At 39.1% G+C, this 12,919-nt stretch overlaps 2 protein-coding genes across 8 annotated transcripts in view; one reads left to right on the top strand and one right to left on the bottom strand.

Annotated features, from left to right (window-relative positions):
* The window catches only part of LOC124300089 (protein expanded-like), a 140,955-nt gene that overhangs the window by 2,681 nt on the left and 125,355 nt on the right, over window positions 1–12,919 (bottom strand). For 4 of the 5 annotated variants that reach the window (XM_046753753.1, XM_046753757.1, XM_046753754.1 and 1 more), the window contains 7 exons: window positions 10,959–11,038; window positions 7,257–7,497; window positions 5,613–5,888; window positions 3,982–4,147; window positions 2,947–3,246; window positions 2,534–2,815; window positions 339–2,164 (listed from right to left, as the gene is read on the bottom strand). In XM_046753753.1, coding sequence (XP_046609709.1) covers window positions 339–2,164; window positions 2,534–2,815; window positions 2,947–3,246; window positions 3,982–4,147; window positions 5,613–5,888; window positions 7,257–7,497; window positions 10,959–11,038 — 3,171 coding nt within the window. The remainder of the gene's footprint in view (window positions 1–338; window positions 2,165–2,533; window positions 2,816–2,946; window positions 3,247–3,981; window positions 4,148–5,612; window positions 5,889–7,256; window positions 7,498–10,958; window positions 11,039–12,919) is intronic. The other variant, XM_046753756.1, reaches the window with a different exon arrangement.
* The window catches only part of LOC124300090 (putative sodium-dependent multivitamin transporter), a 68,003-nt gene continuing 62,518 nt past the window's right edge, over window positions 7,435–12,919 (top strand). The window contains exons 1-3 of one of the 3 annotated variants that reach the window (XM_046753764.1): window positions 7,435–7,624; window positions 7,980–8,132; window positions 8,380–8,443. In XM_046753764.1, the coding sequence (XP_046609720.1) occupies window positions 8,113–8,132; window positions 8,380–8,443 (84 nt within the window). In that variant the 5' untranslated portion in view covers window positions 7,435–7,624; window positions 7,980–8,112. Of the gene's footprint in view, window positions 7,625–7,979; window positions 8,133–8,379; window positions 8,444–12,919 lie in introns of those variants that run through there. The other 2 variants (XM_046753765.1, XM_046753762.1) reach the window with 2 other exon arrangements.

Here is a 12,919-nt window from a genome sequence, read left to right as displayed (position 1 = left end):
ACGAATTTTGGGAATGCACATTTTGACTGCCAACTATGAATTTCAATTGGGCTTTAATTCATGGAAAATGATATAGATCGAGGTACATTTGCATATTTTTCATTAAAATCTATCAATAGAAATCATTATTATTGACAATAACATCTAGCATTTCGTTTGGTGACGTTTTGCAGTTTCTACGATATTTCTAACACGGCCGAACCGACTTGGAGACAGTATTCTTGACGACATGTTCTTCAGACGTTAAAATATGAAGCTGTATTCAAATATCGGTTAAATATCATTTTGAGAAGCAAATATTTTATGTCAAGATCCAATCTAACTAAATCTGATCTTACCTGAATCTCATAAGGAGGTGGGGGCGGCGGCGGTGGTAACCGTCGATGTTTCGGCTGCAACAAAGACGAAACCCTAGTGTTGAGCGACAAGTCAAAACTTTTAAGTATATTATCGTCGCTTTTAGTTCTTGAAAATCCATGTAGAGTATGAGGATGCGTAGGAGCAGGTGGTTCTCTTCGAAGACTATGGCTTCCTCCAGATGAGCAGGTTGCTCCGCTGTACAAAGAGCTCGTGCTCGCCGCGTAGTGGCTGCTTACATTGCCTTGCGGCAAGTAATTACCACCTGAAGAATCGCCGGTGATACTCAAGTTTTGGTTAGAAGCGTATTTGGACGGTGAAGAGAACGAAGAACCCGGCAGATAAGGCGTGCTGCGATAAACGACCGACGATTTATTGTTAAAAGTAGGGTAAGGCGGTGGAGGGTAAGCCGCCATTGCTGCAATCAGCGATCCTTGTTTAGCGTCGATGTACTCCTGCTTAGAAACGGCCGGATCCTTCAGTGGGAACATGACGAAGTCGACGTCGGAGTACAATTGTTGCTTGTACTGTTCGATCTGCGATCTCGCTACCTGACTTGTGTACACGGTAGCTAAGCTGGGTGGCGGCGGTGGCGGTTGTCTGGAATGCGTCGTAGGCGGAGGAGCCGGTGAGAGGTAAGGAAGAAGCAGCGATCCACCCCGCGAAGCGTGGACGTCCAAATAGTTATTAGGCCCAACGACGAGTGCGGCGACTGGAGCGTGAACCGGAGTGGGTTTCATTTTGTCCCCAGGATAGGTCGGCGGTTGAATTCTAGGCGGTGGTTTCGGTGCTGCGGTCTGAACTACGTTCGTTACGATCCCCGAAGAGAAATTTGACGAAGATGTCGAAACAGCGTTGCTTCTATTCAGACTGCCGTAGGACTTACCAGCCGTAACTTTGGCACCATTTTCCTCATCGCTCTTATCGTACAGCGTCGAAACGGCCTCCTGATGATCTGGAATTTCAGGGTACGGCGGCGGTGGTGGAGGCTCCCTTGGAGTGACTGCGTCGTTCCTCGGGGGGGTTGGCGGAGGGATCTGAATCCTTTCTCTCGGTGCCGTGTAGGGAGGAGGCGGCGGAGGATCGGACCTTCGTGGAGGCAGAGGAACGAAATCCCCTCGAACAGCGTTGTATGGAGGCGGTGGCGGTGGTTCCCGTTCGATGGAAGCTTCGCTCATGGGCGATTTAATCGTCGCGTAATCTCCGCTCACTGGATACGGTGGCGGAAGAGGGAGCTGCCTTTCACTGTCAGTTCTAGGAGGTGGTGGCGGAGGCGGAAGGGTTACGTAGTCGCAGTCCGAGTCCATGGAATTGCTGATCGTCTTGCGAGGCGGATATCTCCCAACGATTAAATCGGAGAGTTCGTCTGCGGAGAGAAGAGGTCCTACGTCCGATGGGTCACTCCCATCTCCCCTGAAACTGCCAGCGCTCAAAATGCTGTTGCTTCTCGACCTCGAGTCTTCGAGCTCCTGTTCAAGAAGCGCCTCGTCCATTCCCGAATTCCTGTTTTCAACCTGATCACCGTCTTTGCAAATACTGTATATCGGCTCCTGATCTTCTGTGTTTACGTCTTCGGTGTAGACACCACTAGTCTCTGATCTCAGGCCGCTGTGAATTGTGTAGAAGCCGGAAGTCACTGAGGCTTCGTCTGTTGTTGAGGGAACCGAACTCATAGCGCAAACGTCACTCGCAGCTGGAGATGCATTCGCGATTCCTGTTGGTGAGTACACATCTGTGTTACGTTCGTCTTGCATTTCACTACTCCTCAGAGTATAAACGCCACTTGTTTCACTAGCAATGTCAGTGCCTGAAAAAAATGCAGAAAGGATATTTCGTGAATTTGTCAAATGGTTTTCGTAGCTTCATTTGATGCGATAGATGGAATTATTAATTGGTATCGCAGCTGCATACTTAAATGCTTAAAAGAAACATCAATTAATTACCACATTACCTTATTCAAAAGAAGTTAAATTCTCGTCCAGCACGTAAAGAATATCGTTTTGACAAGTTAATTACAAATTTATACTACCTATCGGCATTATATAGAAGCACAGTTGAAATTTTATACCTTGGAAATAATTCCTAAAATTTTCGGAGCCTCGAGTCTTCGCAATCTTTGCATATCAAGGAAACTCGCATTTGCAGAATATAAAGACGAATGTAAACTGGAACTCACCGGCATATTTTCCAGTTTTTCTACACCTATCGTAAATCGCACCAGGAAAACTCGCAGTCTCTGAAGAAACAGCTGAATTTTGGGCCGTATGCGAGTAGCCTAATTCGAGACTTGACGTTGCAGATGCTCTTCGTATTTGTGGAGGAGGACCATCGGGAACATTAACAATAACCACTGTACTGCAATTACTGCTGCACTGCGAGCCTTCCGCTGTTACTCCTGCGGTCGAGACGAGGCGTTGCTGTGCTACAGATGACGGCGTAGCTTCGATGTTGTCAACTTCTGTACAGAAGTTGTTACAAGTGTTGAAAGAAAATCCATTTCCTTCAAATTTCAGCACACAAATAGAGCAAGTCTATTTTCTTAAAAAAGGTAAGTTGGAAGGATGTGATTCTTAATTTTTTTATTCTCACCATCCACCGTAGAAGCAGGAGACGACGGCCTGGAATGCTCGTCACCGTTAGTGCCGTTGATGATTTGCGATGGCTGCGTGTGGTTTGGATACTCTGTGAGCCGAGGTAGACACTCTGTTGAAGCTGGTGCAGTATCAGGTTCATCTTCACTGTGAACTCGATCGCTCACTATGCCCGACGTTGTGTTGGAAGAAGTACTTGAAATAACAGAGATGCGTTGGTCACTCCGAGCGCCTCGTGCAGCTAAGCTTAATTTGCACCTCGCTGGGTACATGTAGCAGTCTCGCAGCACCTTCCGCTCTGCAAAAACGAATTATACGGTGTGATGTAGTTCTTTTCATCAACCGTGTAGATTTGCTGTGTGGGTTGAACGTAACTTAGCTTATCCCAGGTTTATAATTGGATTATGAGATAAATTGTATTAGTTTTGTTCATTACTTGCAATCTCCTAATTAACATGTCATATAGCAAGGAATTGACCACCTTTCAAATCTTATGTATACATGCGGAAGTCGATTCTGAAACGGAAACTGTGTCTAGGGTACCGATTCAGGTTGGTATCGCAATACGGACCAATAGGGGATTGCAGGCAGAGGGCGCTATTGGTTCTTACAGCGATACCAACTTAAATCAGTATCCTAGTTACTGGTTCCATTTCATCATCAACCTACGCCGATGTACACTACTGACGCACAATCCTACATAACGACATGTGAAACAATCCCAAATATCTCAAATCTTAGAAATCAAATGGAATTTTTGAGATCCTACGGACACTTTCAAAATTTTCCGAAATTCTGTTAAACCTTGTCTAATCATCTGAAATCTTTGAGGTGACATATAATCACTAAAACTATGAAGTTTCTTGAAATTCTTGGAGATCGTCTGAAATCTTTCAAATCTATCAAATCAGATGTACTGCTTTAAATCCTTTGAAATTCCAAAAAAATCTACGAAATCATATGAAATGCACACACAAACTGATAAGTGGTTAAACGCTCGGCATATATCTATTAACGTAATAATATATCTCACCTTCTTCTTCGCGACGTCTCGCCTCGCTCAGTCGTGGTGCTATAGCCATGGAAAATTGATGGGTGTCTCGACAGAGTCCCAACAATAATTTACTTTTGTCATCGCACCCACTGTACAAGGTGAGTTTGTCCGGTTGGTCAACTGCCCGAATTTCAAACTTTTTACGCTGCAAATTAAAGACAGAAAATCAGAATAACTTAGAATTTTGAAAATCTAATGTAATTTCAGATTAAGAGTCAAATATATCCGATTTTTTTTTTGGGCATTGCAATTGAATGGTATTTATTAAATACTTAAGGGGGCATAGAGAGCTGTCGATTCATTTTCGAGCTATGTTTCTCGATAGAAATAACTACCTGAAACGGTAATTTAATTCAGTCATTTTTAGGCTGATTGCAAAATGTCATTTTTGAAAAAATGCCGATATCAAAAATGCAGTATGATTAATTGTTCCAAGCCGTCTTCTGAACAGGTGAAAAAATCGGTGTCTCTTAATCGTTAAAATTGTGGGAAGGGATGAATTGGGAGGAAATTTTTTTATTGAAAAAGCTGTTATAATTATGGGTTGCATAACTGTGTCGTTAATTTAAGACACTTGTGGCATGCAGCTTCAGAAAAGTGTGAAATAAATACAAATTGCTATAGACGAAATTTGATTCAAAGTGATTCAAACACGACTAATTTTTCGGCCATGCTGATTACGTTGGCAACGCAAAATCAACGCGTAATCAATTCACAGCGCCACCACCGGCCGACCGCGAAACAAACGCAGTTTTCCTAAACACAACCGAAACCAACAACATAAAATTCAAACGGGTTTACGGCTGGCCGCTGATGGCGCTGTCGGTCGATTCTGCGTTGCCAACATAATCGACTTGGCCAAAAAATTATCCGTTCACGAATCACTCTGCCCCTGTGTGTAAGCCGAGAACTGTGAATACTGTGATAGAATGAATGATGTTTAACTGTATCATGCGCGCTTCCAGCTTGTGCGAAATACTATATTTCAGTCTTTCAGCGTCAGCGTTAAATAACGCAATAATCGTTGATGAGAGTTGGACTGTTGATATTGTATATTTTTGAAGTCAGGTAACCTGTGTAACGTCGATATATAATAAAAAAGCAAAATAATAACAGTTGACGGAGAAAAAATTTCTTGAAAAAATTCATTTCCTCTCACAATTTTCAAGATTAAGAGTTGCCGATGTTTTCACGCGTTCAGAAAACGGTTTTGAATAATGAATCGTATTGCACTTTCGATATCTTTACTTTTTTTTTAAATAAACATTTTACAAACAGCCTAAAAATAATTGAATTAATTTCCCGTTCAAGATGATTATTTCTATCAATAAACGAAGTCAAAAAACGAATCTGCAGCTCTCTACGTTCAATATCAGGCAGGGTCAATTTTAATTAAAGTGCACCCCCCCCCCCCCCCCGCATCATGTAGGAAAATTATTTCTTCAGTAAAATTATGTAGCGTTAAGTGTATCCGACAATTTTAGATTCGCATTATGGGGGTTATTCACGATGAATATAATTGTACGTATGTGCAAATGTATGTATTGCAAGAATAAACGGGCACGCGATTATCTCTTGAAGAGTTCCGCAGATTGAGCGAAAGTACTTACATCAAAGCAGAGTTTGCCGATGTTGTTCCAGGCAAATACTCGAGGCGTCTCTTCCTCGGCGTATACGCGGACTCCACGAGCGCAAATCGCGAGAAGGATCCGTCCAGGGCCGGCTTCATTTTTGCTCCTACGAAGCCGGTAGAGGTGCGCGTTGAGCGGCGCTTCCAGGAGCACCGCCTCCCGGATATATTGGAGCTCCGCTTCCTCTCGTGACAATCCGCGATTATCTCGATGCTGGGCGCTAAGAATACTAAGTATATTCTTCTCGATACACATCTGGGAAATGTGCACAAAAAAAAAAAAAGAAAAGTGTAAATTAGATTTTTATTGCCACATACGAGGGTATTTCACGTCAATGTCTCGTAGGCTTTAATCTCATGGGGTTAAGCTGTCTGCATTTATATGCAATTTATATTAAATTCCCCCTGAAGTCCACCTGCATTTATTCAATCCAGTATACGCTTCACCGGAATCCATCTGCATTTATGTAATTCAGCGTAAAATTTTTGCCTGCACTTATGCATTTCAGAGTAGGTTAGTAAAAACCGCCTGCATTTATATAATTTAAAGTACATTTTGATCGATTCATATTTGTATTATGGTCTTCTGCTCTGTTTCACCCAACCTGTACGAGAAATCGGGGCACGACGAACCCCCCAAAATATGTTGGCAAAATAAATTTTTTCCTTTAATTTAAAAACTATATTTGAGATAAAGGCCATTTGCTTCGGAGTATACATTTTTTTTGTCATACATATTGATAGATAATATAATCAATGATTCATTCAATACAAATAGAATTAAAGGATACAGTTATTTAGAAGAAAAAAAAATGTGTTGAATTTTTGGAGAGGGTTCGCGGCCCGGACTTTTGTTGTTGTCTTTTTTTTTTTGTTTTTTTTTTGTTTTCACTCGTCGAAAAATAACGATGAACCTGTTCGAGATACATCGAAACAACTTGTAGCCGGTGCTCAAGAACCACAAAAAATAATTAACGGCTTAAGGGGTCCGTCGTGCCTCCGTCTCTTCTACTACCATCCGGAGTTTAAAAACGTTAGAATGAAATCAAAAATACCACAATTCAATAATTTTGAATATTTCAATTATAAAATCATTACTCGAATATTTTAAATATTTTTGTTTCTACCACAATTCATTGACGTAAATAACAGTGTTGGAATATTTTAAAACTGGTTTTACTTTTTGGCTAATTTTTGTTTCACGGGTAAAGCCCACATTCACCCTTAATCAAAGCTGTGAAAACTGAACTTGTCCAAACCACGAAGTAATAGTAAAAGATGTTTCACACTTGTGTACTCAGAGGGCAGCACCTGCCAGTCGTTACTCATTGTCAGTTATCTTCTCCACAGAGTCGGTAACTTTCGCAGCTGATTCACCGACTGAGCCAACCGTTGTAACTCGTTGTCCGGCTGTACACCTCATTCATTACAGTCGACGTAGTGCGGAAAATAGAATAAAAACGCTAGCGTTTTTTTATTCAACACGCGTGCGTGTCACAAACATGCGATAAACATAATCATCACACGATTCCCAAAAGTGAGCAATAAATTTTCAACCCTTCACCATCACCCCCATTGGGAAATATCCCATGGTTGATGGAAATCGTAAGAGTAATGGACTCACGTGGGGTGGAAGGTAGTCGGTAGACTTGCAGTAACCGACCGAACCGGCGTGAGGTCGATGACGCTCCTCGGAATAGTCGCCGAGGTCGGCCTGAAGAGCGAGCCCTGCAAGCGCGAGCAAGGGCGCAACCACCCCCGGTTTGTGCAAGGGGTGGTGGGGGTGGAGGCTTTCCACCCCGCCGCCATGTCGGACGACGTTGTCGCGCAGCTGGAGATAGTAATGGTGCCGGGTCGTCTCATCGCTGGAAAGTAAAGAAACGGTTTTATGAGGCTGAGGCGAGAAAAGATTGACGGTGAAAATTTTTGAAAACGGTGGAATTTCAGGCCGAATCACGAGGTCCGAATTATCAGGGCGAGATCGACCTTCTTGTAATATTTCAAAAAACTACGCATATAGTGAATATCGTTGTGACCCATTTAAACGGACCAGTAAAACTGATCGATTCAGATTGTTACTTGGGACGATTAATCGCAGCAAGAAAAATTATCATCGCAAAGTAACTAGCATCGATGCGTTCAAGTTTTCAATTTATGGAGATCTTTTTAGTAATTGATCGTTTTCGGCTGATGATGATGCCGCGATTGCATTTGTCTTCGTTGTCTTCTTCGTCATCTTGTTGTAAATTGTGGTCGACGAGTCTATGTATCTACTCACGTTGGCAAATTTTACATCATAAACTTAATTTGTGTTTCCGAAAACTTATGCAATTTAAATTGTTTTCAGGTGGAGTCGAAAATGTTCAAAGTTGAAACCGCGACCAAAATATTCATGAAGAATATTAAAGTAAGAAACGCTCGATAGTTGATACGAATTTTCATTTCCTTGTGTTCACCAGTTAAAGAGTGATTTGGTATTAATGCTTTCTACTTACGAAAGGTGAGTTAATAAAATTTCAACTGGCATAACGCGTATACTCTATTTTCATTTCGTAAAATAATGGAACGGTGCTATTTCTATACTGATTTTAGTGAAACACAAATAGTTGTCACGTACATATAGTACGTAAGATATAATGTTATAATTAAACTCTTGAAACAATTTGCCATCTCCAAGTATAACGAGATTTTTGAAAAATATAAATGAACGATGAAAAATCAGTTTCATTGAGAATTTTTGATTACAGTTATGTGCAAAATGGAAGTGAATTGCTAAGTGAGAGAGCCAGACAACATGCAACAACGATTGAGGTAATGTAAAATGGTCAATGGTTAACTCAGTAATAAATCGATTTAGAAAGAGAATATAAAACAGGTGATTGTAATTTATAAAAAAGTGAAGCAATATTCAATCGAGAATTTTTCAGCACCTGAAATGATAAAGTTTAGCTATTGTGGAGCTTCAGTTCCGAAAATTATATCGTTAAAAACCTCTAAAAGCTTCGTTGCAAACCTACTACCGTACCTACGTCAAAAATTGACCCAGTATCATTGTCATAAAAATAGCTCGTATTTTAATTCTAACAGACATGCATTTTTATGATTTACAAAAAAGAAAAAAAGAATTTGCAAAAACCGCAATGCAATTCGAGGTGTGTACGTATGTATTACAGAGCACATGCCGTTGCTTAATAGCGGTAATTGAATCGCGAATGAAGATAGATGAATTGTACAATGAAAAACAATGTCTGCAGGACACATTTATAATCTAATAATTTATTCATTGATTTGATAAAAAAAAAGTTCCAACTACCGGAATACTTTCCAACATACGATTTTCGTCGTTCATGTGTTGTTTATGTATTTAAGTAACTTTTTCGGTGTAAATAAGTAAAAAAAGAGACGACCTCCGTATAACCACCGCAATATTTATCAATAAGATATGTGATTTTCTGTAAATCCAAAACCAATAACAATGATTTCATTAAATTTCCACGGAAAATAATTTACTTCAATTACCAGCAAATGTTCTGTACTCTTCAATTGACAGATCAATTTCTTAAAAAACTGCCGATTTTGCAATTGAAACGATTTTTACGTCCAGCTGCGACTTTTTTAAAACGTATCGTACCAGGAATTTTAGTAAACAGCTTACGATTTAAAATAACATGAAGAGAAAAGAAAGCGAGTTCTTCTTAATGCCAAAGGGAATTTTATGCAACAATACAGTTCCATTAAACACCAAAGAATATGTTTTGAACATAAATTACTGGCCAGTGTACATAAAAATATTTTGTCATATCTTTGATAAGATTCCGGCTCATGCGATGATCTTAAATATGAATAATCGACTAGAAGTGCAGTCGACAAAGACTTGTTGTTTCCTTATTGCACACGATTCTTCATAGATCAAAAGTTTACAAGAGTACGTTACGCGTTTTTCCACGAATCACGAAATTGAGGTTAGGGTCGCGTAATGTCAGATTTGTTTGCGAGAGCGCATGCGCGCAGTACAGAAACGACCATTTTCAACTCTTAGGACTCAAAAGTGGTCTTTACAGTACTCTGCGCAGGCGCATTCGCAGACTCACTCGACCGTCATAGAAACAGGCCCTTTGTGTATGGAAAACACGCATGGAGAAACACGTAAAACATGCTCGCTTTGTATAAAATGTATTTCCAAAACCAGCAGACCAATTTTCTTCGTTAAATTCAAATCTATGCAAATGTCATTAAAGTTTGTGTCAACCGATATGAAGTCTAGAAAAATTTGACTTCTTTCCAACAGTATTTCAACACATTTATAATTGAGAATATACGAACACTTTCAACATCGTATAACCGTCAAAACGCATTACGTTGGTATTCAGAAAAATTCAGAAACTGAAATCACAGTCTATGTTTTTGTCCGCCGGTAATCCTAAAACGATTTTTAATTACCGAGCAGAATAGTTTATTATTTAGCGCAGACAGAGGACTATTTATCACAGAGCAGGTAATAATTTCTAATTATCAGAGCATCGGTCAAACACTTGTACACGTTGTTCGGCTACTGGAGTGGCATGGTGGAAAATAAACGCCGGTATCTCTGGACTACCGGCTGCTACTTCTAATCGGTACATGCCGCTCTCTTTGTGGTATAAAAAAGAACGACAGCGACGAAAAAGAGACGAAGAAAATTCAAACTGAGAAAAAGAACAGCGTGTTTATAGCTGTAAATAAAGCGGGGGTTTCGTAAGGTAACAAATCGCCCACAGTGGCACCGAGGAGTATTTCAACCGGCAATTGATTGGTTCAATTAACCAAACGGTCCAAGATGCCGTAGGGATCCAGGTACCACGATACCAAACCAAGCATTCGTTGCAACAGAGAGAAGGAGACGACTAAAAAAAACAAAAAAAACGAGGAAGAAAGAAAGTCTATTGAAATTTCTGCCTAGCGCCACGTCAAAGAGCGATAACACGGCGGGTTCATCCATTTTAGAGTGAAAATTTCGATCGGTTTCCAATTTGAATGCAGTTATTATTACAGTAATAATGTTACAGCGTAAACTATGATACGAAGATCTTCCAATTGCTAAGCCAAACAGTAAAGTGTTTATGAGAAACACGTTGAACAATTTAATCTCCTTTTCGAATTGAAACTTTGCCTTAGAGATGTGATGAATGCAAAATTCATTTTCACGTCGATCCTCAGGAATAGAATGCCACTTACCCGTGGACTAACTAACCAAATAAATAAATTAAAACAGAATAAATATATTGGCTGCAATATCCGGTTCATGGTGACACGAAATGTATCTAAATCGAGTGGAAAAAGTACTTACCTCAAGAGTAACGGGGTGTCCACGTAGTACTGAACCCGGAAATAGAGCACAAATGCTGGTCTTCCGCTGCTATCAAGACCCTGAAATCGAAAGAATGAACAATGTGAGAATGAGTCCGTAAAATAAGATAAGTTGAATTATGCTTCATTTAACATGATTTTTCAGATATTGAATACATCGTATCATTTTTCCCACTCTTATTTCAGAGATCAAAATTCATGAACATAAGAAATGAAAATGTAGACAACTTCATTAAAATTGAATTTTAATCGTGTTCGGATAAAAATGGGAAAAACGTCCAGACCAATGTTTTTTTTTTTATTTTTTCTTATTTTTTTTTTTCGAGTAATCTATAATATAATTCTTGATGAGGTGATTCGTTCTGGTTTCATTTTTAAAAATTTGGGTGGAAAACAATGAATGTAACATTTCTTTGCATGATTATAAGTTCTCACATAACAAAGTATCAATTTTGCGAATCTAATCAATGACTGGAACAAAATAGAGTTGATGGTTTACGCAAACAAATCTCTGTTCAACGTGAATATGAAGAAATATTATTTTTCCAAGTAATCTATAGATTTGAAACGATAACAAAATTAGTTTTATATAATGCAGTTGTGCAATTGACCGTAACTAGCGTTGACAATACCTTTAATTGCTGGTTAATGTTAACATTAATATAAAGTTGACAACCTGAAAAGTTCTTACTTCATATTTTCTGTCAATTGAACCATTCCATTTATTGCATTCAATCATACATCAATTTGATCTTATTAATTTACTCATAGACAAAAACGCGTGATGATGGAACAAAATGTATGAAGGACTCGGTGGTTTTTTGTCAGCTGAGTTGAACATCGTAGTTAATTGTAACAACTATTTTCGTCGCCAAAATTGTTGACTTTTACTACTGTAGCCACGTTGCTTATTTCACTTCGTTGTTACTTCACTAAAATACCGGATGCTTAACACAAATGAAATTAAGAACAGGTTGGTCGGCCAAGGATTTATACTTTGTATTAATTTTATTAAGAGATAGTTGTGCATTGAGTCATTATTAATTTCTCATATTTGCAAGCTACTGAGATTTATTTGCGGAGACAAAAACAAAAAACACTACAATCATTAAGAGAAATCTTGAACATTAATATTTTTATTCAAATCTTTTAAAAATGGCTGAAAATCTAATAGATTCGTTCGATTTAACTTTGCAATGACCCATTTTGATCAGGAGATAAAGTCACTGAAATAGATTTTTTTTTTTTTTATTTTCTCAGTAGTCAATTCGGTATTGTCTTTTGTTATTTATAACAGACATTCCCGCAATGTTGTAAAATTATATATTTAAAGATACCAAAATGATTTTGAAAATAACTGTTTCAGTGAATTTGTACAAGCTTTATTCCTCTGCATAAAATGAAATGACTCGTAAAGTAACATCAAACAAATATACTATAGACTTTCAAGGATTTTCGTAACATCTAAGCTTCTGTTTATAATTCTATTATCTTTCGGTAAGTATATTTTCAAATAAATCTTCATAGCTTGCGAATACGTATAATAATTTGACAAATACTCAATGTATCACTGTCTTGTAGTAAAATTGACAAACGGTATCGATTGTTTGTTAACTAACATCATTAACAAATCCGTTCCGTCCCCCGTGCGTCGACTCGAAGAAGGATCGATCCGAAGGAAGGAATGATAATTTTGCAGAAACAGCATGACGCCCAGAGAAGCTTAAACGGCGAAAGAAGAGCCATTACCTACCTTCACCGTAAGAAGGCTACCTGAAGCCTTTAATTACACGGTGGATCGTTTCACGTACACACATGGAATATCACTCCGAAACAGCTTCCAACCTCACTCCCTCCATCCCGAGCTGGTCATGCCTCTCGCCATTTTTAATTAAATTTAGAATAATCACGTGCTACAGTGTTTTGGATGAAATTATTGTT

The sequence above is a fragment of the Neodiprion virginianus genome, chromosome 3, assembly GCF_021901495.1.
Source record: "Neodiprion virginianus isolate iyNeoVirg1 chromosome 3, iyNeoVirg1.1, whole genome shotgun sequence".
Classification (NCBI taxonomy): domain Eukaryota; kingdom Metazoa; phylum Arthropoda; class Insecta; order Hymenoptera; family Diprionidae; genus Neodiprion; species Neodiprion virginianus.
This window is presented reverse-complemented; position numbering and strand designations above follow the sequence as displayed.